This window comes from Lipophrys pholis (assembly GCF_963383615.2).
Source record: "Lipophrys pholis genome assembly, chromosome: 17".
Lineage (NCBI taxonomy): Eukaryota > Metazoa > Chordata > Actinopteri > Blenniiformes > Blenniidae > Lipophrys > Lipophrys pholis.
This window is the reverse complement of record NC_137643.1, coordinates 16922973-16948726: the sequence shown is the minus strand read 5'-3', so window position 1 is coordinate 16948726 and position 25754 is coordinate 16922973. Positions and strand designations below refer to the sequence as shown.

The following is a 25754-nucleotide window of genomic DNA, read 5'->3' as shown; positions in this document are numbered from 1 at the left end:
TATCTGTAATTGTACAGAAATGATTCAATATCTTCAGAATTCTCCAGATCATCATAAATCATAATCACTGTGTGTATTTGACTCAGGTATATGTGAATAACAGCTTTAAAGTTCATATATTCAAAGAGTCTTTCCTTCAAAATGACAATTAAACTGGAACCAAAAAGAATCTCGTGCAGCATTAAGAATGGCTCACAAAGAGTTGTTAGGTTAGAATGTAAGATCGATCAATACTTTAGTTTGTGTTTGGAAGTTTATAACAAGTTAAAGTAACCCGAATAACATCAGTTGATTGCTGACGTACGATAGGGGTACTGCAACATGTCTGTCTGTCGCAAGAGGATTTGATATCAACAACTACATTTAATAAAAGGAACCAACATTAGTATTTCTAATATTATGTGACTCTGGCCCTCAAGTGCCCAGCCGCTGTAGTTATGCGTAACTAACGGTTACGGAGCATCGCCTGCTGCAGGCCATGTGTAAATGGCCGACTGTGTTTTATTCAGTATAGTTGGACTTTATAACTGTTGTTTCAGCATTCCTGTTGCTCAGGTCCTGTAAATGCTTCACAGTCATTTCTTTCACTGCATTAGCAAATGGATTGATACAGTTCAAATGCTTTGCTATGTAATGAAAACATTAAATGATATATGGGTGAACCACATCTGACTTTTTAAATTTTTATTATCATCTTACTTTATTGATCCCTCTGGGAAATTCCTTACAACCATGATTGCAATACAAATTCATTAACATGGATCACATGAATAGATTGAATCCATTTAAAACGTTTTGAAGCTTAATAAGGAGCCTTCATGATGGCTTTGTAATCTGATTGGCGCTTTGTGACATCCCCGTTATATTTTTTTTCTAAGGGGTGCTTGTTATTGTGATAAGATGTATCATGTTATTGTTTTATAAAATGAAATACAATTAAAATCTGAAAGTAATTCCAACAGTGAATGAAACGTTATCACTCTGAGGGTGATGCTGTCTGTTCTTCACTGTAAAATAATAAATAATGTGACACTATGCGATAATTGGCAAAGGTAAAAAAAAAAGAAGTGTTGCTCTTGTTCTGCATAGTTTCAATTGTGTCTCACTGACAGCAGCACGGATACATTGATAAAGTAGTATAAAGCATAGATTTCCATTTGAGTCCTATGGTTTCCAGAGTGCAACATTTGTTTAGTACACTGGCCTCTGTCAACGTGTAAACATTTTGGAAATATAAAATTCTACACATGTGTGCATATATATCAATAACAAAGACAGGATTTCATGTCCTGCTCAAACACACATTTCTGCATCGTGTAGCCACATTTGCTAAAACATCATGTGCGTCAGCAGTGACAAATGTCTTACAGCACTTTGTGAAGAATAACAGCTGAAAGGAGACCAACTAGTGGCCTGACATGCACATTACAGCATTTTCAATGTCCTTGGCACATTGTTAAGACACTGCTGTCAACATGTAAGACTGTGAGTTGTTTAGTCTTCCCGAGTGTAAACAGGAACTTGTTTGAGGCATCAGTAACTTAATTTTTTAAACTTCTGGGCCTTTGTTTTTACTCTTTGTACCCCTTGCATCAACCCGTTTACAAATGGATAATTTTACTATATTATCGGCAAATTTGTCTCCAGTTTAATGCGATTTTTAAATTCTTAATTTATGTGTCTTGTGTTAATTTGTTAATGTAGAATATTTCAGGCATATTGATGGTCGTTTACAGTTATTTAAGCATGGCGCTTGTGCGTAATTTTATTGTATGACCTATTGCGCGCTGCAGTGATTACATGAATAGGTTATTATGTGTCCAGTTGCGAGCAGGTTCTCCCGCTGTCGAGTCAAAGTTAGGGGCAGGCCGCCTCTCTTATGGACGCCTGCCCGGCTCCACTCGTCGTCATCGCGTTTTTTCCAGCGTCCTCCTGCGTCTGCCTGCATGCGACCGACGGGCTGATTTCATAACGCGGGGAGGGAGAGAGGAATGGGGCTCTGAGATCGGATGAACACCCAAACCCCGGCCTAGGCTCGATCCATGCGATCCATGCGTCCTCTTGATCGGCGAGCCATGCAGAAGGTGCGCTAGAGGAGATGCGGTAGTGGAGGCTGTTGCTGATGCTGCTGCTGTCCGATCAGCTGTTTTTCGCGTCTTGAGCATCATCCAGAGAGAGAGAGGGAGAGAGCGAGAGTGAGAGAGATCGAGCTCCGGAGCCAGGGGACACCGCAGACCGGATCACAGGAGGATGGAGTTCAAGCATCTGGTGGAGGCGGCGGAGAAGTGGTGCTCCGGGAACCCGTTCGACCTCATCTTCGCCGAGGAGGACGACGAGAGGCGGCTGGACTTTTACGCAGAGCCCGGCGTTTCCTTCTACGTGCTGTGTCCCGGCGGCACCGACAGCTTTGTGAGTGCGCTCGTGCTGGGGCCTTCAGTGCAGTGTGTGTGTGTGTGAGTGTGTGTTTGTGTGTGCGCGCGCTGTTGTTGTAGGTGTGTCGAGGGTGGGCTGGAGGTGGGGTTGTCCCGCTTGGTTTTGATGGAGGTGGGGGTGAAGAGGGGGAGCGGGGCGCACAGAGGGTGATGTCATTTTTAATGAAGACCCCCCCCCCCCATCCTTACCCCCAGGTCGATGTGTCGATGGTGTTTTTCGTTCTTTTTAACCCTCTGAACCATTAAACCTGCTGGCTTCAAAAACAAAGGCCTGCAACATTCAAAATAAAGGCAGCACGGGCCTTCATTTTGAATTTCTAACAGAAAGTATCCGGTTACCGTCACTAATAATCCTGCAGACAATCCTGGCACATTTACATCATTTCGTTCTCATCTATAGAGTGATGGCACTGATAATCTTTCACCACACTGACCCAGACAGCTACTTTTCTCCACAAATATTATACGGCAACATTTCAGCATGTGTATCCAGACTATAAACATGGTTCCATTTATCAATTTTAATCTCTGATTCTTTTTTTTTTTTTTTCATGATGGTTTAAATCCAGGGTGTCCACCATACAGCCCGTGGACCAAAATCTGTCCCACTAGAGGCTTGAATATGGCCCGTGTCATGTGCCTTTTGTAGGTCTAAAACACAGTAACAACAATAGTTCAGTTGAAGTAACTATAACTTCTAATTTTCCACTGGGAACTGGAAGGCTGATTGCAGCAAGATGCTGCAGTGAAAGCTAGCTATCTGATTTCTGGGTGAGTTGAGGACAATATGCAGGCTGAAAGACTCGAGACATCATGCAGCCTCAACAGTAACAGCAACACAACCCTAAAAAGACTCAATTTGGCACATTATTATTTCTGTAAGGAGTGCTTTGAGTATGTTTGAATGATTTTGTTTTTAAATCAAAGAGGGAATTTGAGGTTGTGTGACTCATATTGAAAGTTCCAATCATTCTTATGGTCTGGCCTAACTGACATCAACCAACATTTAACACACAAGGCACATTAACTTCAACTTACTGACCATCCCTGCTGTGGCTACAAGCTCAGTGTCTTCATAGTAACATGCAGCATGGCTCCTCTCACTCACACACAGACCGCCTGTAAACAGCTCACTGGCTTTTTAAGCTGTATGGGGCAGTGCAGTGGTGGTGTTATGAATCCCAAAGCCCCAGAGGCCAGACCCCCCCCCCCACCCCCTCCTCCCTCCTCCAGTGACACAGGCTAACAGGCCAGAGAGCAGATGGAGATGACCCAGGAGTCAGGGCGTCTGTTCACTCAATAACACATTATGTCACACACAGAGTGGGCCTGTGTTGTGTGTTTGCACGCCCCCCCTTTGGACTGTCCCACAGTCAGCAGAAAAGCAGTTGTCAGGGGTTTTTCACAGCTGCTGATGGACAAAAAAAAAACTAATATATAAATAACCTGGATTCTGAACAATCAGATAAAAAAAGCACAACTATTAAATACAGTTAAAAAAAAACCAACAACTTTCTCTTCTTATCATCCTATCAGCTCTTCTTTCAACACTATGATCTATCTATCTTTTGTTAACTGCTACAGAAGTTACACGCACACACGCACACGCACGCACGCACGCACGCACGCACACACACACACACACAACACACTTCTTTGCCTCTTTGCCTTGCTTTGCAGTTTCAAATCAGAGAGAATCACTATCTGTCTCTCAGCAGGACTCTGGTTACTCTGATTCGATCAATTCTACCATGAGAGGAGCATCTCATGTGCTTTTTGTTCTCTCGCTCACTCTCTCTCTCTCTCTCTCTCTCACACACACACACACACACACACACACACACACACACACACACACACACACACACACACACACACACACACACACACACACACACACACACACACACACACACACACACACACACACACACACACACACACACACACACACACACACACGCACACACACGGCAGCTCTGTCGTTGCATTGCCTTCTCACTGTAGTTATGCAGGACTAACCCTTCACATATCAAGTACATATATCTCATCTTGATCAATTCATCAAGGCAGCCATTGAACCACTTCTTTAAATCTCTGCATCTTGGACAGATATTTGACTCCGTGAGTCAAATATCTGGGCCCCACCTATGTATTTTGGCCAAACAAAAGGAGAAATACAAAACCACGAGGGAAGCGATGTTATCTCCTCTCCCCACTAGAGGGAGCTGAGAGATCACTGCCTCATCACTGTTTCCACCTCTGTAATTTCCCCTCTGACATATTGAAGCAGCTCTCAGTCACTGTGGAGCTGCTAAAAAAGTCATGAATAATTGCATTTCTCATTGTGGCCTTGAAGATGTTCCTCCAATCATTTTTGAGGTACGTGGCTGCATTAGCTGTTACAGTGGAGACACCATCCACCATCGCCAAACTGGAGCAACATTCCCAGGCCAGTCGGAGCGGGAGAACCTGTCACCACCTTTAGTCAGCAACAGTCGGGCTTCAGGCCGTTTCACACATTTTATAATGGCTCATATGACTGGTGAAACTCCTAAATGTACGTGTGTGTGTGTGTTTGTATTTATGACAAAATCCAATGTTTTCCTCGAATTTCAATGAATTTAGGATGGTTATAGATTAGAAACAAGCTTTACAAGTATCAGGCGACTAGATAACAAAGGAGGCCTGATGCTTTTGCATCTTTGCATTTGGCTTCAGCGTAACGTTGAAGGAGGGGGCTCATCGCTGTCGATTGCTAGGAGTTGGTGAAGTGTTTTCTGTTATGCAACCGCACGGTCATGCACACAGAGAACAGTACGGCGTGAACACACTCATTCCTTTTAGCCTTTTACCTTCTTCCCCGTGTCGGCCCACTCAGCATGCATGCAAGAAATGCGTCTCCTCTGATCCTGATGATCCACCATGGTTATTGTTGTTGATAATAAAAAAAACGCTTGTCTCCAGAAGAAAGCCCTGGGAAACCACTGGTTTACACTTTGAAACATTTTTCTTTAAATAAAAACCCACAAATCCATACATTAATGTATATAATTGAATTATTCTGACTTTTTTCTTCTGATTTGGAGTCATGGTACTTTGCAGTTTTAGTCGTGAATTGCTTATCCTGATTACTGTGGGTCACATTTCAGGGTTTGTACACAAGTCTTCTCAAATATAATTGAACTTAAAAGAAAAATCAAAAAAACAAAACATGTTTCCTCTCACAGTTAGACGAAACATGTTTTTTTTTGTTTTTTTGTTAGAGTCTAACTCAAATGAGCTCCTCTAATTGAATCATTAGTGACCGACGACGCCTCTCACATAAATATGAGGTGATTCTTCAGTGCTGTGTACTTTCTACGGGTCATGCTGCGCACTCGACTGCAGCCCTCCAGGTATCACCTAATACATAACCAAACAGTGCGGCCTTTAGACTCCAATTAAACAACATTGGAATAAGCACAATAGAGTCGCTCCGGCAGCCTCTGCCAGGCAGCTGTGTTTACCCAACGATTCCTGTAAAAGCTCGGAGGGCGCAGACGACTCGCTCCGACAAGGAAGCTGATTCAATCGAGCGCTTCAATCTAATCCCGACTGTGATTACTGCCGACTGTTAAGCCGCGTTAACAACTATAGGATTGATAGCTTTCATGAGTTGAAGCTTATAAACTGATCACATCTGAAGCAGTAAGAAATTACTTGAGTGACACAAAGATATTTACATACAATAAGACAATAGCCTCTTTGTACGAGTCACATTGTGGCATGTACGTTTAACTACACAATGTACACAAACCTGAATGTCACTCACAAGCTACAGGTTTGAATTTGACTGAAGTGTATTTTTGTTTTTGATCTAATGTAGAATCATATCTTTATTGGCGTTTACTTTACTGCATTTTGCATTTATCTTGAATCTTATGGCACATTATGTGAGTTACACCTTGTTCTTTGTAGTAATCCGGTAAGTTTTCATGGTAAGTCATCAAAAGGAAGAACCTGCAGTTTGGAGATTTATTTGGGTTCGGAGGCCTAAACATTTTATTGTCCTTTTATATATGTTGTGTTTACTTAAAGGGGTCATATTATCCAGCTTTTCAACACTTTCACGTGGTCTCGTTGGCCCAAAAACGTTGAATTCAAAGTTTATTGCCCCAAATCCAGCTTTTCCTTGATTTTCCCCCATTTGAATATTGAATCATAGGAGCTGCATTGAGAATCTGCAGTGTCTCTGTGAGCTGGACTGGCTCCGCCCACACATGCTCATCTTGGGAAGAGGAGGAAGTACTTCTGCCATGTGCCAGAGCAGAGCTGCCTAATTGTGGGCGGGTCAAAGGGAGGGGCTTCCTTGATTGGGATTGACTAAACCTGATGACACTATATAGGGTTTGATTTCTGATTGGCTCATTCGAGAAACACACTTTTTAAAAACTGAAACAAGCCAGGGAGAGAGATCACAGACTTTCTTCACTTCTGGGGCGTCATTCCGGGTATAAGGATGATTATTACTGTTGAAAGACCATTAAAAAGAGAATTATGCGTAACATGACCCCTTTAATTTACAGCTATTGTTCACTGCCACTGCTCCTTGTGCTTATTGTCCTCTAAATGCCTTTACAAGGTCTAATTGGCTCCTTAGGGCTTCTCGGTGCTGCATTATTTACTTGTTTACTTACTCGCACTAAACAGTACGTCACTACGTGACCCTCATGATCCTGCGTTGGTGGAGGAAGTGTGACAGAACTGCATCACACGCTCCTATCCGCTTAAATTTCTCGTCACACTTTCCTTTTGTCCACGGCGAGCGAGGAAGATGCTGAAAAGCCTGTGTTTTCTCTCTCCGTGGGTTATAGCACGTGTGGAGCGAGAGCGAGGACTGCCTTCCCTTCCTGCAGCTGGCACAGGACTACATCTCGTCCTGTGGGAAGAAGACTCTGCTGGAGGTGCTGGAGAAGGTCTTCACGTCCTTCAGGCCTGTAAGCAAACAAAGAGTTCGGTTTAGAAAAAAACATCTCGTCCATCCAGAGCACGGCGACCCCGGAGTCTATTACAGCCATGCCACAGTCTGCTCTGTCTGCCGTGGACAACAATATCACGTAGAACAACGCTCCGCCGTCCTTTTCTCATCAGGAAGCCAATAATAGTCCCTATGGGCAGGATACGGATTAACATTCAGGACCTTTAATATATTCAGGAAAAATTTTTTTGGGTTGTTGCCTGTTTGGCATAAAACTGGTTTCATTTCATGACATCAGCCACAAAGTTTAAAAAAAAAAAAGATGGAAAAATAAAGAATTATAATTACGTTGGCTGTTCAAACGCTATTCTAACATAAGGCTAACTTGTTTTGTTATCTGCACTTTCTGCTGCGTAGGTTTTTCCAGAACTCACCATCCACTGCCCAAAAAGCCCTTATAATGAAAAAAAAAATCAATCAATCCTGTATGTTTGGTGCATTTATTAACCGTTACAATCTGTTCTGACGCGACGGTGACGCCGGTATTGACTCACCGGCTTGCTTACTACTTTGTTACAACTTTTCCTCATTGGTTGTTGATGTAGAAAACAGGTGGAGGGTGCGGCGTTGTCTCTCAGGCTGCACTGATTCCTCTCCAGAAACACTTTCTTTTATGTGCCTCTCATGACGACTTAACCCCCGTTACCTTATTGCACTCAATTACAGCATAAATCACATCAGTGTAACACCGTAGCCGTTTTAATATCGCCTCCATGAGTAACTATTATGTTGCTAAAGCAACAAAGCAACTGCTGAGACTTTATCCTTATCGTGCCACCGGGACTTCAGAGGAAATGTTTAACTCTATCGAGACAGAGTCTACTCTTTATGCTTCGGCTTGAAAATTACCGACACAACATCTGTGGAGTCTTTTGCTTTATTTAGTTCGACTGTGGGGCATAAAGTGTCAAAAGTCCATAAATATGGCAAGTGGAATTAATGCTATCAGTGTTATATTTTGTGGTAATTAATCTCATTGGAGTTGGAAAATGTTAAAAAAAAATGGCTTAATTTATATGATTTATGTTTGTTCAAATGACATAATTCAATGTTATTACAAATTATTATCAGGCAAGAGGGTAGAGTTTGCTCTAAATGCCATATATTGTGTATTTAATGTCTCTAATAGCACATGTTCTCCCCCCCCCTCTGGATTTCAGCTGCTGGGTCTCCCAGACATAGAGGACGACAGTTTTGAGCATTACCACGCTGACATGGAGGGGGAACCGGGACCCGACCACCAGCAGATGGGGGTCAGCCAACAGTGATAGTCCCGGAAAGAGAGGCCTGAAGTGGGGCAGAGGTGCTCCTTAAAGCTCTGGGCTTCCACACAAATAATTAGCCCGATCACTTAACAAAACACACTCATACATACTTAAAAGTTGACTTGCTTAAAAAAAAAGATAAAAAAGAAAGAAAAAAAAAAGAAAAAAAGAAAGATAAACGCACCACCATGTTCTTGAATGTCTTAGTGGCTTTGCTTCCCAAAGGGTGCACTTTGTTGACTCCCCGTTCTCTCCGATTAAACACACACACACACACACACACACACACACACACACACACACACACACACACACACACACACACACACACACACACACACACACACACACACACACACACACACACACACACGCACACAGAGTTTTGGGGGCTACGTGCGCGGTGGCGCAGGAACCGTAATCATTCACCGTCTGGTTAGTTAAAGTTCCACAGCACAGCAATATTGCTCCATCGGCCTCTGCTGGCTTTGTTATGCAGACGTACAGTCACAGCTTTTCCCCCCGCGGAGACGAACGTGGCAGACAGCCTACTTTCTCCGCTCGTCTGTTGACACAGAGGATGCGCGACAGCGAAATGAAAGGTGGAGGGGTGAAAACCGACAGTTTGTGGCCACGAGAGGCAACGGCGGGAGTGATGCAAGGGGGCGAGGGAGGAGAAGTAACGTACGAGTAATGTTTCACTTCTTGAAAGGGGGGGAAAAAAAGGGGGGGGGGGGGTGAGAACGGAGTTTGTGTTTCTTCCCAGCCTGTTTTAAACACTAACGGCAGTCCAAAGCATCTTACATAACGTGGAAATCGAAGTGTGCAGCTTTAAAGTAGCATGGATCTTTCTTTGATTTCGGAGGTGCGTTTTGCAGTGCATCTCGAAAAGTTAAGAAAGCAAACAAACAAAAACAACAAGAAAAAAAAATCCCCTCACCAGGGCATTTTAATCAGTGTTACTATCATATGACCGTCACAACAAAGGCCCATGCTGCAGCTTAAGCCCTTCTCTTGGTTTGGGTGTCTCATTGTCACATGACACCCTAATTCTTGTATCCTGTAGTCTTCCTGGATGTTGGTTCACAGTTTGCCCTCCTCTCTTCAGCACAATCTGAGGACCCCTGCTCAAAGCTTGCCAGATTCCCCCTTGACGTGCATTGGTTTGACTTCCATCTATCGGTTTCTCCCGAATTTCCATCCAATAAGGACACGCCCTGAGAGATCTCACATGGGAGCAGAATATATTAGTTGTGAAGCGGCTCCCTCTGTCTGCCCCGATATTTTGAATCTCGGTGTGTTGTCACATCTAGTGCACTGCAATGCTTTTCAGCCCCCACCCGCCCCCAACCAACTAGAGCCACATGCAACCCCACCCGCCCCCCCCCCAAAAAAATCTTTAGCCCATTTACTTTGGCTTGTAAATGTTCTGTCTTTTTATTGCCTGTTTGAATGTTTCCCATGCAGTGTATCTTCTGTTCGTCCTCCTGATTGTGTGTGAACTTGGTCAATAAACCGTGTGAACAGAATGGACAATTCTCCTTTCTCTTTCTTTCTCTTTTTTGCTCCTTCTTTCTCCTTCCATAAGAGCAACAGGTTAACGTGCAGGGCTTTTCATATCACAGTGGACTGCTGACCCGCTGACCCGCTGCTGTGCCAACAGCACCGCGGGGTGACGTCACGCGCCACCTGACGCGCCCTCCCGAGACGCGTCAAGCTGGAGGCCCATCGCACGCACAGGAAGTGACGTCACACACAGAATAAAAGACTCCAGCAGAGGGCTTTTTCAGGATTACTGACAATAAGTGGGTCATGGTATTATAATAATAATAATTTAGCCTAGCTTTTAAAAAAACAAACCTTCAAGCACCTTTTTGGCTGTTTCAACTTTTGTGGCTTTTTAAAATCAGCGAAAAGTCTAAATAAGTATACGCCATTTGTACTTGAATAAAGAAAAGGCAAAAATAATTTTTATGGTTTTAAAAAGGACAAACAAGTCCCTGGAAGTGTGTCTAAATGCTAAAGTAGCATAGATTTTTGAGCAGGGGTGCCCTCGTGACGAGAAAAACTGATTTTGGATCAGAAGTTTGCAGGTTTGAATACAGGGGGTCACCACTGTAGCATGACCCTTGACCCCATCAGCTCCCGAGGTCTCCCCAAATATGGCTGCATCCTAGATTTCTGGGATGGTCAAAGGTGGAAAACAGGGATTTTCCCAAGGAGATTGATAAATATGATTAGTTAATTAGTTATGAATATGACTTTTTCCTGCATATTTTTGAAGTTGTATGTGCACATATAATTAAATGGTGTCAAAGTATTACCAGTGTTTAAGTGTTACCATTTTTACAATGTTTATAAATCCTGCACAAGCTACCAAAGTGTCCAGCACAACTGAAATGACTTATTGTTAGTTCTAAAATGACCAAATAATCACTTCCCAGGTCAACGGTTAATTTTTTAACATCCTGTTGAAACAAGCAACTGAAAATTATATTTTTTTCTCATTTAGAAGCAAACTTTTTAAACCTGTGAACAAGATTTTTTTTGTGTGTGTGTTTATGTTTCAAATGCATTGAGGTCGGTGGCGCTTGGGAAAATGTATTACAATTTTGAAAAGTTTTGTTTGAAAAGTACTTTGTCACACTGTTGTGTTCTTTCCATTTTCCTTGACTGAAGTATCTCTCACTTGCTCTAAAATATAGAAAAAAAAAATCAATATTACTGAGAAAAACACTTGATCACAAGTATCATGTGAGTCATAAGAAGGTGTTTGCAGGCAGCAATTTGTTGCTTTTGAATACTCACTGTGTGACACTTTATCTTGACTATATCATAAGATAATTGTGGTTTTTAGTGAGTGTTACATTTTAAAACTGATTTCAATTTGTGTTTTAGACCTGAAATTGCTTGTTTTAATGCAAATTTCCAAAAGTGTAAAAACCGTTAAATCCCATTGAACATTTTCGTTTTTGTACCTGTCTACCATGTGTGAAAAGCCCCTTAAGTGACTTGTGAAGTTTGGTTCAAATGTTTGCTTCATTTGCTAAATAATACCGCCTTGTAACTGTTTTATATGCAAGTTGTCAGTCATCTCTGTTGGTCAACTAATATCTAGTTTAGAGGAATTAAGGCACATTTTCATGAGGAAATATTAGGTACTTAACTGGGGAATTTTGCAACATTTAAACTGTTACAAAATATAAGACAATAATAATTGAGTGAGCAATAATCATGTGACAGGCAAAGCTTTTCTGCAGGACGTTACGCACACAGGCTGAACATGTGTAGTAGACATATAAAATGCGCAAGAACAGGGAAACGACACGTTTGAGCGCCTTTACTCTGAAACAGGATCGACTTGATTGTGGTGGACTTTGGGCGGTTTGACAGAAGTACCCCGCCGGGGGAGGAGGGCTCAGCGCCTTCTATTTTTCTTTCCAGACGGCTGCAGATGAGCACAAAAACAAACTTGCGCCAGACGAGCTTTGAGTCAACACTTTGCGCTCATGTCCTTTGTCTCGAACGGAGCAACCGAAGACGTGCAGTTGAGGAGATTTCCTTTTCTCCATTTTCCTATTGTTTAGAAAAATAGGGAAGGGCTCTGCCAAGAAAGAAAGAAAGGGAAAAAAAAGAGCGTTTGGAAATTAAGTTACGCGTCAGTGAGTGCGCACTTTACGCACGATGAAAGTTTGAGATGCGGAATCGCGTCTGCTGTGTTTCGGTGTTTGGTTATATTTCCTTTGTTGGTGTCAGCTCCTCGGGACTCGCTGTGATCATGTGTCTCGACTAAAAAAACTTTAAAGCACACTCAGTACCGGAGGAGGAAAACAGCCTGAGACGGCATGGGGGCTAAACAGAGCAGCCCGACGTTCGATGGCAGGACTCGGGCTTATTCCAGCTCCGATCTCCCGTCTGGGAACTCTGCGGGTGGGGAGAGGATTGCGGGGTTTAGGTACACCAATGGGCCCGACGGGCCCCGGATCCGGTACACTGGCGGAGGGCCAACCAGCTCCGGGCTCAGCATACCGGCCGGCGGCATGTCGGGCTCACGCGGACTCAATCAGAGCCTCGACGGCACAGATGGTGGAGAAGAGGTCGAGCTGCCCCCCGAGGGCCACAGACTGCTCATAGGGTCTTTACCTGCCCACCTGTCCCCTCGCCTTCTGGGAGGTAAGACTGCGCACACATGGCGGCATGCAAATTAATTATAACTGACACCGAGATCACAAATTGTGTCATGTCCATTTCTTTGTTGTCACGTGCTTATGTCCAGTCTATTCTTTTGTTACTTCACGTCGATGCTCTATGATTATGACACAGTTAAGAGTTGCTTAGTATTTTTCCATCTGATATGTGATACCTGCATATGGTTGTCTGATGACTGAGCCCTTTGTTTTGCACTTCTGAACTTTCACTGTAGCCACAGGTGGCTCTGCTGTAACGTTTTGTTTTTCCTTTCTTCTTCTTCCTGGGGACTACTTCTTCTTTTGCTACTTCTCTGTTTTGCAAAACGGGCCTGTTTTTCACCATGGTGGTGGGGGAAGAGTGCATAATGTAGGTCAGCAGATAAGAGCTTCCTGCTGGTTACACATTGCTTGACACACGCGCACAACAACACACAAACACACACACAAACGTCCTGAATCCGCAAATCTAGCAGTTTCTAAACTGGTGGGTTGTTTCCAGACCAAAGCAAAACAAAAGAGGAGTCAAACTGACAGAATGAGACTGTTACAACCGTTCAACTGAAATCGTCAAGGGTCATAAACTTCTTCAGGACAAATTAAAGCAGGGTTTTTGCTTGACACACTGGCTAAGAGGTGGAAAAAAATCGGTACTTTAAGATTTTCCTTTGTTTCTTGAGTTTTTATTTTCAACTCCTCAAACTGACACATGCACCATATGCATCATGACTCTGAACTGGAGCCCCATCCTCAATTACTGGCATATTTAAATTCCCCCAATCAGGAAGTCTTAATGATTAAAACTCTGATCGATAACCTTTGCTCATGTTACATCTGACTGTGAGTCAGCAGGACTTATCCCGCTCACCAACACATGACACAAGCATGAGGCTCCCAGCAGACAAGGTGATAATTACAGTCTAATTACTGCCTGCGTGATGCATTTGTTGTCTTTTCTTGCACGACTGAGGTGTTATAACATCAAATGTGAGGCAAGCTTATCTCAGGTCCGGCAGCTCTTAATCACTGCGCTGCTGAGACAATACGCCAGGTCAGGAGATATTGTGTTTGTGGGTCAAATCATTGATTAATGCTTTGATTTATTGACACAGTGCAGTGGATATTCGCTCAGTCTGCGTCTGAGACCAGGCAGGCGTAGTGTCACACCGGACCGCCAAAGTCTCACGTCCTCGTTTGTGTACATATCAGTGAAAAGGTTAAGAAACAGACATTGTGACATCCTCACCGATTTGTCTTTGCGTTCTTCATCGCAGGCTTCCACTGTCCGGTGTGCTCCAAGTTTATGGCGGCGGAGGAAATAGAGAAGCACCTGCTCATGTGTTTCAGCAAAATGCGCCTCACCTATAACAGTAAGTACATGGATGTCACAAAGCAAGAGGGCACGGAGGACAGTGGAGATCACGGTGGAGGGGTTCATCGTAGAGAGACATACAATTATTCTTCTAATGGATTTTAGGGTCACCGATGCATTTTATTCACTATAAAAATGCGACCGACTGCATTATTATCAAGTCTAATTATCATATTGTGACTGTTAAAGGCCCTTATGATAGCTTTGCGTTCAACTATCTCTTGATCCATATCAAATGATAGTAAAAAAATAAATATATATATATATATATATATATATATATAAATCTTATTTCAATATTCTTCACATCTTTTTTTTCTCCTATGAAACGGTGTCAAATTCCAGATGACTCATCCTGAGCTTGCGGGCGTTCACTCGCTCAGTATTCAATAGAAATGCATATGCAGCTCATTGTGTGTCTCCTCCTGTTTCGGATATCAGCTCAAACTGAGTGAGGATTGTGAGGCGAATACAGAGCAGTTACAGCTACAATCCAAATCAACAACGGCTCCACAACATTGATTCATGAGCCAGTCAGTTTGATACTGAGACACTCGTGATGCTGCAGTCTTCGTAATCGTTTCAGTGGCCGAACTTGTTTGCTTTTAGCTTAACAAGAACATTTGGTGCCCCGAACACAAGTAGTTTCCAGCATCTGTATATTCAGTGGATAACGGCACACTGTGCACACCAGAAAGGGAGCGTGGGCTCTGCTACTTCATACTTATGAGACTGATAAGAACTGCCAGCAGTAAATCAATGGCCAGGGCACTTTTTCCGAGTGGGTTTCTTAGGAGGTCTTCACCAGCCTCTCCACTAGAAACCACTCACATCTTACGCCACTGGATTATTTCTAAAGCTTTTGTGGGATTACAACTGCTAGTTTATGTTATACATGATTTAAAAAAAAAAATAGTCCTGATGCAAGAGGTGTTTTTTCCTGCGCTGCAGGAACATGTCAAAGCGAATGCAACTATGTGATGCATGTGCAGATCTACCCAGCCACACATTATGTGTGAGCACACACACACACACACACACACACACACACACACACACACACACACACACACACACACACACACACACACACACACACACACACACACACACACACACACACACACACACACACACACACACACACACACACACACACACACACACACACACACACACTCACCTCTGTGTGCACACAGACGAAAAGACAAACACGCCGTTGTGGGAATAAGTATAAACATACAGCTGTCTCTCCACACGTCACGCTCACAGACTTCCTCGAGTTCACGTTGTTGAATGCACCCGAACAGGAGTGGTTACTCATCTTAAGGGGTTGCTGCATGCGCAGATACAAACACACGCTTACACACACACCTTTGATATTGCAGAGCAGTATGCATGCAACTGATAAATACACACCCGCCGCTCATGCACTGCACTGTGCACTCTCTTGACTTATCATTAGTATGCACATGTTTGAAATCCACACAGCCTTCGCTTCGTGCTTCACCCAATTTATGCAAAAGTTTTCAAAGTACAGTTGAATCAGTCGATCTTTTTTAGAAGTTGCGGACAGACAAAAAAAAACACAAGCTCCTCTTCTGCCTCAGGTATTGACACTGGCACCTGCCATAGCTCATTATTTAAATACTGCAAGAATCATCAGCCCAACCTAATCTGCGGTTAATCTCATTTGAGACTCACTTTCCTTGATGCAATTAAATCAAATTGTCACATTTCATAAAAAACATTGCACAGGAGCCTGAAAATCCCCCCCAGCAGGTGTTCTGCAGTCGAAGGTGAAGTCGATAGAATGCGCTGGATGTGTCGATCAGGAGATCTGGTGCGGGAGGAAATGTTTTGCTCATGCCGTCCTCGTTCGCTTTGTCTTTCTCAGAGGACATCTTGTCCAGAGACTCCGGAGAGTGTGCCATCTGTTTAGATGATCTGGAGCAGGGAGACACCATCGCCAGGCTGCCTTGCCTTTGTATCTACCACAAAGGGTAACTAACACGCACACACATTATCCATATATCTTAAAATCCACCCAGTTGAATGTGGGTGAAGCCAGGTTACACCCGGGACAGGCCGCCAGCCCATCACACACGCAAATTCACTCTTACTGGCTATTTAGAGACACCAGCTCACAGGCAGAACATGCAAACTCTGCAAGAGGGGTTAGTGTTAGATTAACTAAGTATAACTTAAAGATATATTCAAGCTAAAATTATGTCAAACTTAAGTAAAGTTATAAAATAGGATGGAGGCTGGTGGGAAGTTTGGAAGTACACAATGTTTAATGTTCGTTTTAACGCAGTTTTGTTGACTTACATTTTTTTTGTTTTGTTTTTACTCCCTTACCGGAGCAGCAGCAGCATGTGCAGCGTCTCTTAAAAAGTATTACTACATACGCATATCACAGTATTACATGACACTTGTTGTATTACATCATATAGCATATTATCTTGTATTTTGTTATGACAGGATATGTCTTTAGAGTATGAAGTGACTCTTTATTAGCATGTTATAACTTTATTGGTTAAACTTTCCAAACTTGAGGAAAGTAATAATAATAATAACAATAATAATACTTCCTCTCAGGTAAACACGACTCTGTGAGTCAAAATGTGTTGAAGCCTCTGTAGAGGACTCGTACTCAGGATGTGATCTGTGATGAAAACCGGGGGATGGGGGACGGGGGGGGGGGGGGGGGGGTTTCCATGAGGGTGTTTCCCAGCATTTCCCATCTTAGCTGAAGGACAACAACAACTACGACAGCTTTTTGCATTCACATTAAAAAAAAAAAACAACAACCTTACATCCAGCAATAAACTAAACTTTGACAACATTACTAATGTTCACCTTTTAATTAGAAACTATACGGGTCTATAAACCTGAACAGCATGAGCAGCTACACACGTCAAATTATTGAGAAACTTCTCATATTATTCTCTGTAACTGTAAATCGACATTAAAAGAGAAAAGCAAATATACATTTTGAAGAACTCACTTGTTATGTCAGTGTCATGAAAACCAATTGTAAATATAATATGTGTGTTAATGTACAAAACAGTGAGCAGGTGACACTTTTAAGCCAAAAAGTCAGATTTGTCTTCATTTAACATCCAGTAACATAAGATCAGTTACACTTATTGTTTTGTACTCAAGCTTATATTATAATGATACTTATCTTCACGGCATTAACACTATTCGGCTCTCAAATCTGTGTTTTGACAAACATTATTCGGTTTAAACCCGTCTTAGTCCGTTTTTTGATCACAATTTGTTCTCTACAACGAAATGCATCTTGGGAAATAAGTTAAGAAGTGTTGGTTATTTGACATTTCTGTGGAATATCACAGCCACTTTTTCAGGATCAAAGGATTAAAAACATTGTATTCGCTTTCCTGTTGTGTGGTCGCTGAGAGGATTAATGCTTATGATTTAGAATTCTCTATAAACAAGGGTGTGTTTGGGTCATTTTCACTTTCTCTCAGCTCAGCAGGGTGTCATTGCCCCCAAAAAAATGATGATAAGTGGTACTAAACAATAAACATCATGGCACTTTTGTGCAGTTTAAGCACCAAAACTTCAGTGTCTTTGTAAAAAAACAAAACAAAAAACCCCCCTCCTGTTTTGTTCTAAAATCTTTAACGGTTGTAAACGCCTTACTGCTCCTTATCTGTTCCAGGTGCATAGACGAGTGGTTCGAGGTGAACCGATCGTGTCCGGAGCATCCAGCCGACTAGCAGCTGCGAGTTCGAGCCTGCAGTTCCTCGCTGTGGTCGCCTGCACGCTGTGACCTCCCCCTCAAGGCGTCAACGCTCCTCAGGGATTGTCAGACATTTGCGGTGTGCATAATCTCTCATATTGCCTCATGGACGTCGGATGTGCGTCTCTCGATGTTTTTGGGACGTTCAAAGAACCACTGGTGGAGTCAATCTGTCTCCGGAAAATCTGTGAATGATCCTTGTGCCACCTGCTGGCCCTGAAGCGGGTTTGTGAACCTGAAATCTGAACTGAACTCTTTTCTGCTCAACTGGGCGTGGTTTTCTTTAACTTGCAAGGCCAACATGATGGAAGAGCTCGAAAGGATTGTTCCCAGATAAGAAGGCTGATGTTGTGCAATATAAAAAACAGCCATAAAGAATTATTTAAAAAAAAAAAAAAAAAAAAAAAAAAAAGCCTTTATCAGCTTTAATGGGTGATTGCAGTGTTGAGGATCTAGATCTTAATTTTATTGCAGAGTTGGCTATCAATATTGTTTTTCAAGCAATCATGTCCAAGACAAAATAGTCTAAATAGTTAGCCTTTTGGTAATCACTCGGCCTGTTCGAACCACAGTAAATGTGATTGTGTAGTCTAGTGGTGGAATTAAAGCTAGGTTAAGACATATCTTATCATGATTCACGTTCTCTCTAAAGAGTGCCATAATACGCTGCTATGTCATAGACTGGAAAGATTTCCTTTAACCTTTGAACCTTTTTTTGTTTGTTTTTGTTTCGTTGTTCTTTCTATTTGTACTGTAATGAATTGCACAACAATAAATGTTTTGTCTTTGTGTCTTTTTGCTGCCCAAGAACTACTTTATGCACACGGAAGACTCCATAAAAGTACTATCGCTGAATTAAAGAACAGGAGAATTATGAGACATAAAGAAAAATTATTTTGCAAATTAACAGGAAACTGCTGGAGATCCTGTGTTAGCACATTTATAAAAAAAAATATATATCTTAAAAGAAATACTGTGTTCATTTTGATTGAATTTCAAAATAAGATGACTTTTGCTGCGTCCCAAAAGAAGGCAGATTTCTAAAGCTGGGAGAAGTGTAGACACATAATGTCTGATGAAAGCAGACGTGCTGGGACAAGGAGAGTCACGTGTTATTTCTGCCTGTTGCAAAACGAGCAGTCTATAGGTATGCAATCTTTCCTTTGATGTGTTTTACATTTATTTTACCGGTACAAGAATGTCATTAGCTAAATAATGTGCAACGTGCAAAACTGGCAACATGCCTTCCGTTTTAAGAAGACTAACCTCCGCTCAAGTGATGTGACATCCTGTGTAGAGTTGCGGGACACGAGAAAGATTCAGTTTTACAGACAATATAAAGTGACTTAAAATTATGTCAATTGACTGGTTGTATACCTATATGAAATGATGTTTTAAAATCTGCCGGCTGCTTCACGCGAGGGTTGCCAACTCCCTGAATAAAAAAATAAGAGACACCTCACTGGTAAGGCCGGCCGACCCGGTTGTGTTCACCCTTTCTGGCGTGGTGAATTCTTTTTAGCTCTTTTGTCTGTGTGTGAAACATTTTCTTTTACTATTTGACTTGAACCTGGATTTTAGTAGATGCATATTATTTTTTATATGAACACATTGAAAATAAGAGAATTAACAGAATAAAATCTCTATTTTTCTTAAATAGAAACCTGTCTTGCTTCCTATATCTTTCTTTAACAGAACTCTGTCTGGCTTAAATTACAACAGAATAAATAAAAATGTACTTAGAATTGTATTAATTAATAGAAGACAATAGAAAGCAGAACATTCCTGTTATAATGCACATTTAGTGCAATAAGAAAAGTGCAAACAGAAAGTCTGTGGAAAAGTTCTAAACTTAAATTATTTGTTCCTCCAAGTGAATGACAGTAGGCTACAGTTGACGTAAAAAAAGAAAACAAAGATTGAACTCATGAACTCAAAAGCTCAATGCTACATCATGTAAAGACAGACTATTTCCATTTGTATCTCTGTGGCGCTCTTGCTGCTGAGAAGAGTTGTTTGTCTTTCAAACTCTGAGCAAGACATTTCAGTATTTAAGGCCGACAATGAGCTCACTTCTAATTAATTCAGCAGAACATTTGTTACGCACACCAGTCCACTTATTCATGTCAGAAGAAATCCTCTCCACAAGCCCAGTAGAAGCTGGATGCTGAGGGCAAAGGACTCAACAGCCTGAATGTTGGGGAGGAACTGGAACCTCTGCTGTTCTCTTGGACTGCCATGTTTCCTTCTGAGGTTCTGTAGCGAGGTTCTATAATGAGGTACTGTAGTGAGGTACTGTAGTGAGGTTCTGTAATGAGGTATTGTAGTGAGGTACTGTAATGAGGTATTGTAGTGAGGTTCTGTAACGAGGTACTGTAGTGAGGTTCTGTAATGAGGTACTGTAGTGAAGTTCTGTAATGAGGTTCTGCAATGAGGTATTGTAGTGAGGATCTGCAATGAGGTATTGTAGTCAGGTTTTGTAGTGAGGTTCCGTAATGAGGTACTGTAGTTAGGTTCTGTAATGAGGTATTGTAGTGGGGTTCTGTAATGAGGTATTGTAGTGAGGTTCCATAATGAAGTACTGTAATGAGGTACTGTAGTGAGGTACTGTAGTTAGGTTCTGTAATGAGGTTCTGTAGTGAGGTTCCGTAATGAGGTACTGTAAGAGGTACTGTAGTGAGGTTCTGTAATGAGGTACTGTAGTGAGGTACTGTAATGAGGTTCTGTAGTGAGGTTCTCCAGAAGGCTGTTTGCAGTCACACATTCCCCATTAAGCTCCTCCATAGAGATGTTTATTCTACTAATAGAGATTAGAAGTTGACCTGAGTCATAAGTGGCATAGAGGTCAGTTACAGTGGTGAATAAAATAAAAGTGGTCTTAATACTGAATAACTACACAAAGCAATGGAGATTAAGTGACTTCCTGTATTAGAGAAGCAGCACACAAAGAAGCTTAACTTTTTATATTAGTGACTGTGTGTTTGTGTTCTACCTTTATTTGTTTGTAATGTTCCATATAAATTAATTACAAAAATAAGAATAAAAAAAGTAAGACTTACTTCCTGTATAAAGAACACGTGACTTCCTGTGCTACACCATTAAAAAAGTATAAAACATATTATGTCCATGGATCGGTACCTCTTGAACAAGGAGAAACCAAATTGCCCATGTTTTCAAATATTTACCAAATTTATAAAGAAGTAACTTGTGAAAGCAGTAATGCTGCAGAATTGTGTTTTACTTAAACACATTTACATCATATTTTGTGGAGGCTGTGCGGTTAATTAAGAAGAAAAAAACCTTTTTTTCTTTTTACTGTGAATCCACAAAAATAACTCGCCGGATATGAAGAAACGCTTAATGACGTAGGCACGTCATTTGATGACGCCACGCGTATAGGAACGCGCCGTGTGCGTTCAAGCTAACAACAGTAGCAGCTAACTTGAGCTAATTCAGCTTTATATCTACCTCTCAGAGCACATTTTCCAGATTTCAATCACAGTTTCTCTGCGCCTCATAGTAAGTATTTGTGAAATTTATTGAAATGATGTAGAAGTGTTACTTACTTTGTTCACCTTCCAGACTTTCCTGTGGCTAACGCGAGCTACCGTTAACACGCTAGCCGTGTCCTGTTCATAATGCATGTGTGCGTGGTTTACTCTAAAAACTTGTTTTCACTTTCAGACTACCAAGCTGCAAGATGTCGTACATGCTCCCACATCTCCACAACGGCTGGCAGGTCGACCAGGCCATCCTGTCCGAGGAGGACCGGGTGCTGGTGATCCGCTTCGGACACGACTGGGACCCGACGTGTATGAAGATGGACGAAGTTCTTTACAGCATCGCAGAAAAGGTTTGTGATCTGTTTTACAAACTGGACCGAGTTAGAGTTTTACCTTCTACAACACACTAACTAACTCAACTACAAGCAATGTTTGTTTCTCTGTTATTAACTACCTGCTGCTCAGAGGAGTTCCCATTGTCCAAACCACACTGGATTTATTATAAAAAAATATAATTTCATTTTATTTTGCACCATATGGTATCATTGTTATTGGCTTTATGTTGACATTATTTGGTTTTGCAAAAATAGACATTTTCATCACAAATACTCTGTGCCACAACAAAAAGAAAGTATTTAAAGGCACTATTTTATTGGTCCAGCCCACTCTGTATGTGGTCCAACAACTAAAAAGTGTTTGACACCACTGATCTGAGCCTTGTATCCTTAAGAAAACACCCGGAACAGTCCTGTAGCGGCAACTGTTGCTGAGGCTTGACTCCTCATTCAATTTTAAGGATATCAACTGATTTGGATCTCTCAGGTAATCTATTAGCTTCTCTTAGATTATAAGGCAGCAGCACAAATGTGCAATTGAAACTACAACTCATTGGACTGATTGCCATCAGTCATTTTGTATCAAGATATTGTAAACATACTGCGGCAAGATGTAAAGAAAAATGTGCACGTTTTTAGTGGTACAATGCTAAATAATAAAACACATCCTAGAGCTGAGTAAGTGGAAGTGATCTTTCAAGTTGAATATTAAATTACGAGCGATTATCTCCAATCACATTGACCTTATTTGATCTATTTTACTACTCTTGGACTCTATTGGGATTGTTTTTATATGCTAACATTTATGTTTATATCTTCATGTTTTAGATAAACTGATAAATATTTAACTTTCCCTTATATTGATATGATTTTTTACCACCTTTTATTGACGTATTTTATGAAACTATTTCAGGCATTTATTGACCTTCCTATTCATTTTTACTGCTGTGGACAAGTAGGTTTCCTTTATGTTGAGTCAATCATTTCTGAGTTCCAGTTTATTGTCTGAACAATGTTTTGTAAATAAAGATTGACCTGGTGTACAGTGGCCTCTTCTGCTAGAGGACCATTTCCTTGACCAGGACGGGGCTCATCTTGTCAGCAGACTGACCGTGAATGAAGCACATTAAAACCCAAACTGACTGTTTTCCGGATGTCTTCGTGTCACTGAAAACCATCTGAAAGGTTCAGACTTTAGAAAACATGCAAGGCTCCTTGTCCAGAGTGCAGATCATTGTTGATTTTTTCCATTACAGTTTATAACCCAGGATTCTGCTCCCAGTCATTTCTGTCATGTTAAAACGTCTCATTTCTCTCCTGCCAGGTGAAGAACTTCGCTGTCATTTACCTGGTGGACATCACAGAAGTGCCTGATTTCAACAAGATGTACGAGTTGTACGACCCCTGTACCGTCATGTTCTTCTTCAGGTGAGCCTCCCAAGTATTCGGCCGGCTCATTATAGATGTGAAAACTGCAGAAATGAATGATTTGCTGAATGGGGTTCAAGCTGCGTTCACAGTTCTAGCGGGATGAAGTGATCTGAACACGGGAAATTGGTAGGATTACTTGGATGTAAACAAGTAGCAGTTTGTACGATTGTGCAACAACATTGCGAGGAGTCAAAAGTGAAATTAAGAGTCGAATAAAAATGTTTGTTGACGTGTTTATACGTCAAAGGTTTAGAATTTAATTTACTATTAAAAAGGAAAAGGAGGACCAAAGAGAACAGGAGCTGATGAGAAGCATGTTTTCTACTGTTTTAATAAGAAATCGGTTCAGCTGCGTTTCAGAAAAGTTGGGTTTTTCCACGGAGACAGAGTTTTCAAAAAGTTGCGTTGTCAGCGGCTCGGACAAACAAAACACAAGTTTTCAGATTTGACTTGAAAACGTTGTCGTGTTTACTGGGCCGGATTGTCCCCTCCTGTTTGTGCTCGTATTGTGATGGGCTTTAAAGATCACAACTCACTGATACAGAGTGGCTCAAATCTCACTTCTGCTTGCACCGAAGAAACTTCAGGAAAACGCTTGTTTCAGTTCACCGCAAGATCGGCTGAGATATTTTATTCTGCACACAATGCAGTATTTTAGAGTCAATAAAACACATTTTGTGTATTTGTGAACAATAGTTTTCCGTCTGCGGACTCGTTAATTCTAATTGTAAACATTCAGTGAAACTAGAGTCTTTCCACGTGAACTTATTTGCCGATGCCTTGCAGGAACAAACACATCATGATCGATCTGGGTACTGGAAACAACAACAAAATCAACTGGACGATGGAGGACAAGCAAGAGATGATAGACATTGTTGAAACGGTGTACCGAGGAGCGAGGAAAGGACGAGGTCTGGTGGTGTCTCCAAAGGATTATTCTACAAAATACAGATATTGATTCTCTTGTTGTTGTTTTTTTTTTCCCTCAATTTTTTTTTGTTCCCCCTATTGACACTTTGTGACACAACAGAGAGACGACGGCATGGAATAAGTTTTTCAGCATTTTTGTTTTGTGTTATGAAAGAAGAGTGTTGTGATCGCGTTACACTCGGCAATTGGTGTGTGTCGATTTAAACTACTTGATTTCTTCAACATGCTTTTTTTTTTTTTTAACACAGACTCGTATTTAAATGGTGTATTAAACATGCATTTTTACAAATTGGTGCTTCTGAGTCTTGTTTCCAAGAATAGATAAAGAAAAAAAAAGCACCTTCCTGATTCCAGAAGCCAACATGCAGAGTTGGGCCGTCTTGGCTGATTGCCTCTATTGTGACTGTAGAAATGTGATTATTCAACACTTTCTCATGAGCACAATAATCCACTAGAAGGCTTCAACCCACAGAGTTTACACACACAATAGCGTCTCACATGTCCATATGCATATCCAGTACATATCTCACACAGTAAAGATCTTGTTCATCTTTTGGCTGTGACCTCACAGTGGATCATCTGCATGTCGTTCTCCATCACATCCATGAATCTATTCTCTCTGAAATAATCTCCAAACACCCTTTGTCCAATATATACTGGAATGATCTTTCTTCAACTTCGATGTGCAAATGATCAGAGAATGCACTTCCCCAAAGTGTCCACTAGATGGAGGCAGAGATGTTTCAGGACACTAACCCTGCTTCACCAGGCAAAGTGAGCAGATTTGTTATCTTCAGCATTTCTTGGTTCTTCCAACCTCATCGACGTAAATGGATGACAGAATAGATGAATAAGAGGTTGTACTAGAATTTAAGTTTAGTGTTGCTTGTATAGGATTCCCAGCACGCTTCACCCTTCTTAGTGCACGTTTCAAAAATGCCACATGCTTTATAGAAAGGAGTTTTTTCCATTCAAAGAAACGTGGAAGCCATAAATTGCAAAATAGTTGTGTGTTGTTTTTTTAAAATATACTTTAAATGATATAAAGGTGTATATTTTCATTGTCAATAGTAAGTCACACAAATTAAAAAGAAAAAGTCATGAAAAACGTTTTGATAAGGCTTCAGTAGTATATTGGGGATTTCAGTATTTCAATGTAATATTCTACAAATGGGTTGTATTGAAATCCATCGTATTAAGCCACTACTGCAACATTTAAATGATAAATGAAATAAGGGATCAAAATCCTACATAAAGTGCAAAAACAAGTAACTTGAATTCAGGTGAAAAACTGAACATAACAAAACACCAGAATAGAAAATAAAATCAAACACAGAAAATATTCAAAGTGCAGCTAAATTCAAGAAAACAGACGGTGTCAAATCAATACAAGCGATGCTTTAAGTGTAGAAAATAATGACTTATTAAATTGGTGTAGTAAATAAATGCACTAAAAGCTTTAAATCATCTTGTCTTATCTGATTATAATGAGGACACTGTGCACATG

At 41.3% G+C, this 25754-nt stretch overlaps 3 protein-coding genes across 3 annotated transcripts; all 3 read left to right on the top strand.

Moving 5' to 3' along the window:
- Positions 1-1822: 1822 nt before the first annotated feature.
- mturn (maturin, neural progenitor differentiation regulator homolog (Xenopus)) lies at positions 1823-8854 on the top strand. The gene is made up of 3 exons (XM_080484427.1): positions 1823-2409; positions 7289-7411; positions 8613-8854. The coding sequence occupies exons 1-3, from the start codon at positions 2251-2253 to the stop codon at positions 8718-8720; spliced, it is 390 nt and encodes a 129-aa protein (XP_080340553.1). The 5' UTR covers positions 1823-2250; the 3' UTR covers positions 8721-8854.
- Positions 8855-11958: 3104 nt separating this feature from the next.
- On the top strand, positions 11959-18490 carry LOC308122560 (E3 ubiquitin-protein ligase znrf2-like). Its single transcript, XM_080484425.1, has 4 exons — positions 11959-12890; positions 14179-14274; positions 16174-16279; positions 17968-18490. The coding sequence occupies exons 1-4, from the start codon at positions 12563-12565 to the stop codon at positions 18023-18025; spliced, it is 588 nt and encodes a 195-aa protein (XP_080340551.1). The 5' UTR covers positions 11959-12562; the 3' UTR covers positions 18026-18490.
- A 2961-nt stretch (positions 18491-21451) lies between these two features.
- txnl4a (thioredoxin-like 4A) lies at positions 21452-24538 on the top strand. The gene is made up of 4 exons (XM_080484426.1): positions 21452-21567; positions 21733-21901; positions 23211-23314; positions 24104-24538. The coding sequence occupies exons 2-4, from the start codon at positions 21749-21751 to the stop codon at positions 24273-24275; spliced, it is 429 nt and encodes a 142-aa protein (XP_080340552.1). The 5' UTR covers positions 21452-21567; positions 21733-21748; the 3' UTR covers positions 24276-24538.
- The last annotated feature ends 1216 nt before the right edge of the window (positions 24539-25754 follow it).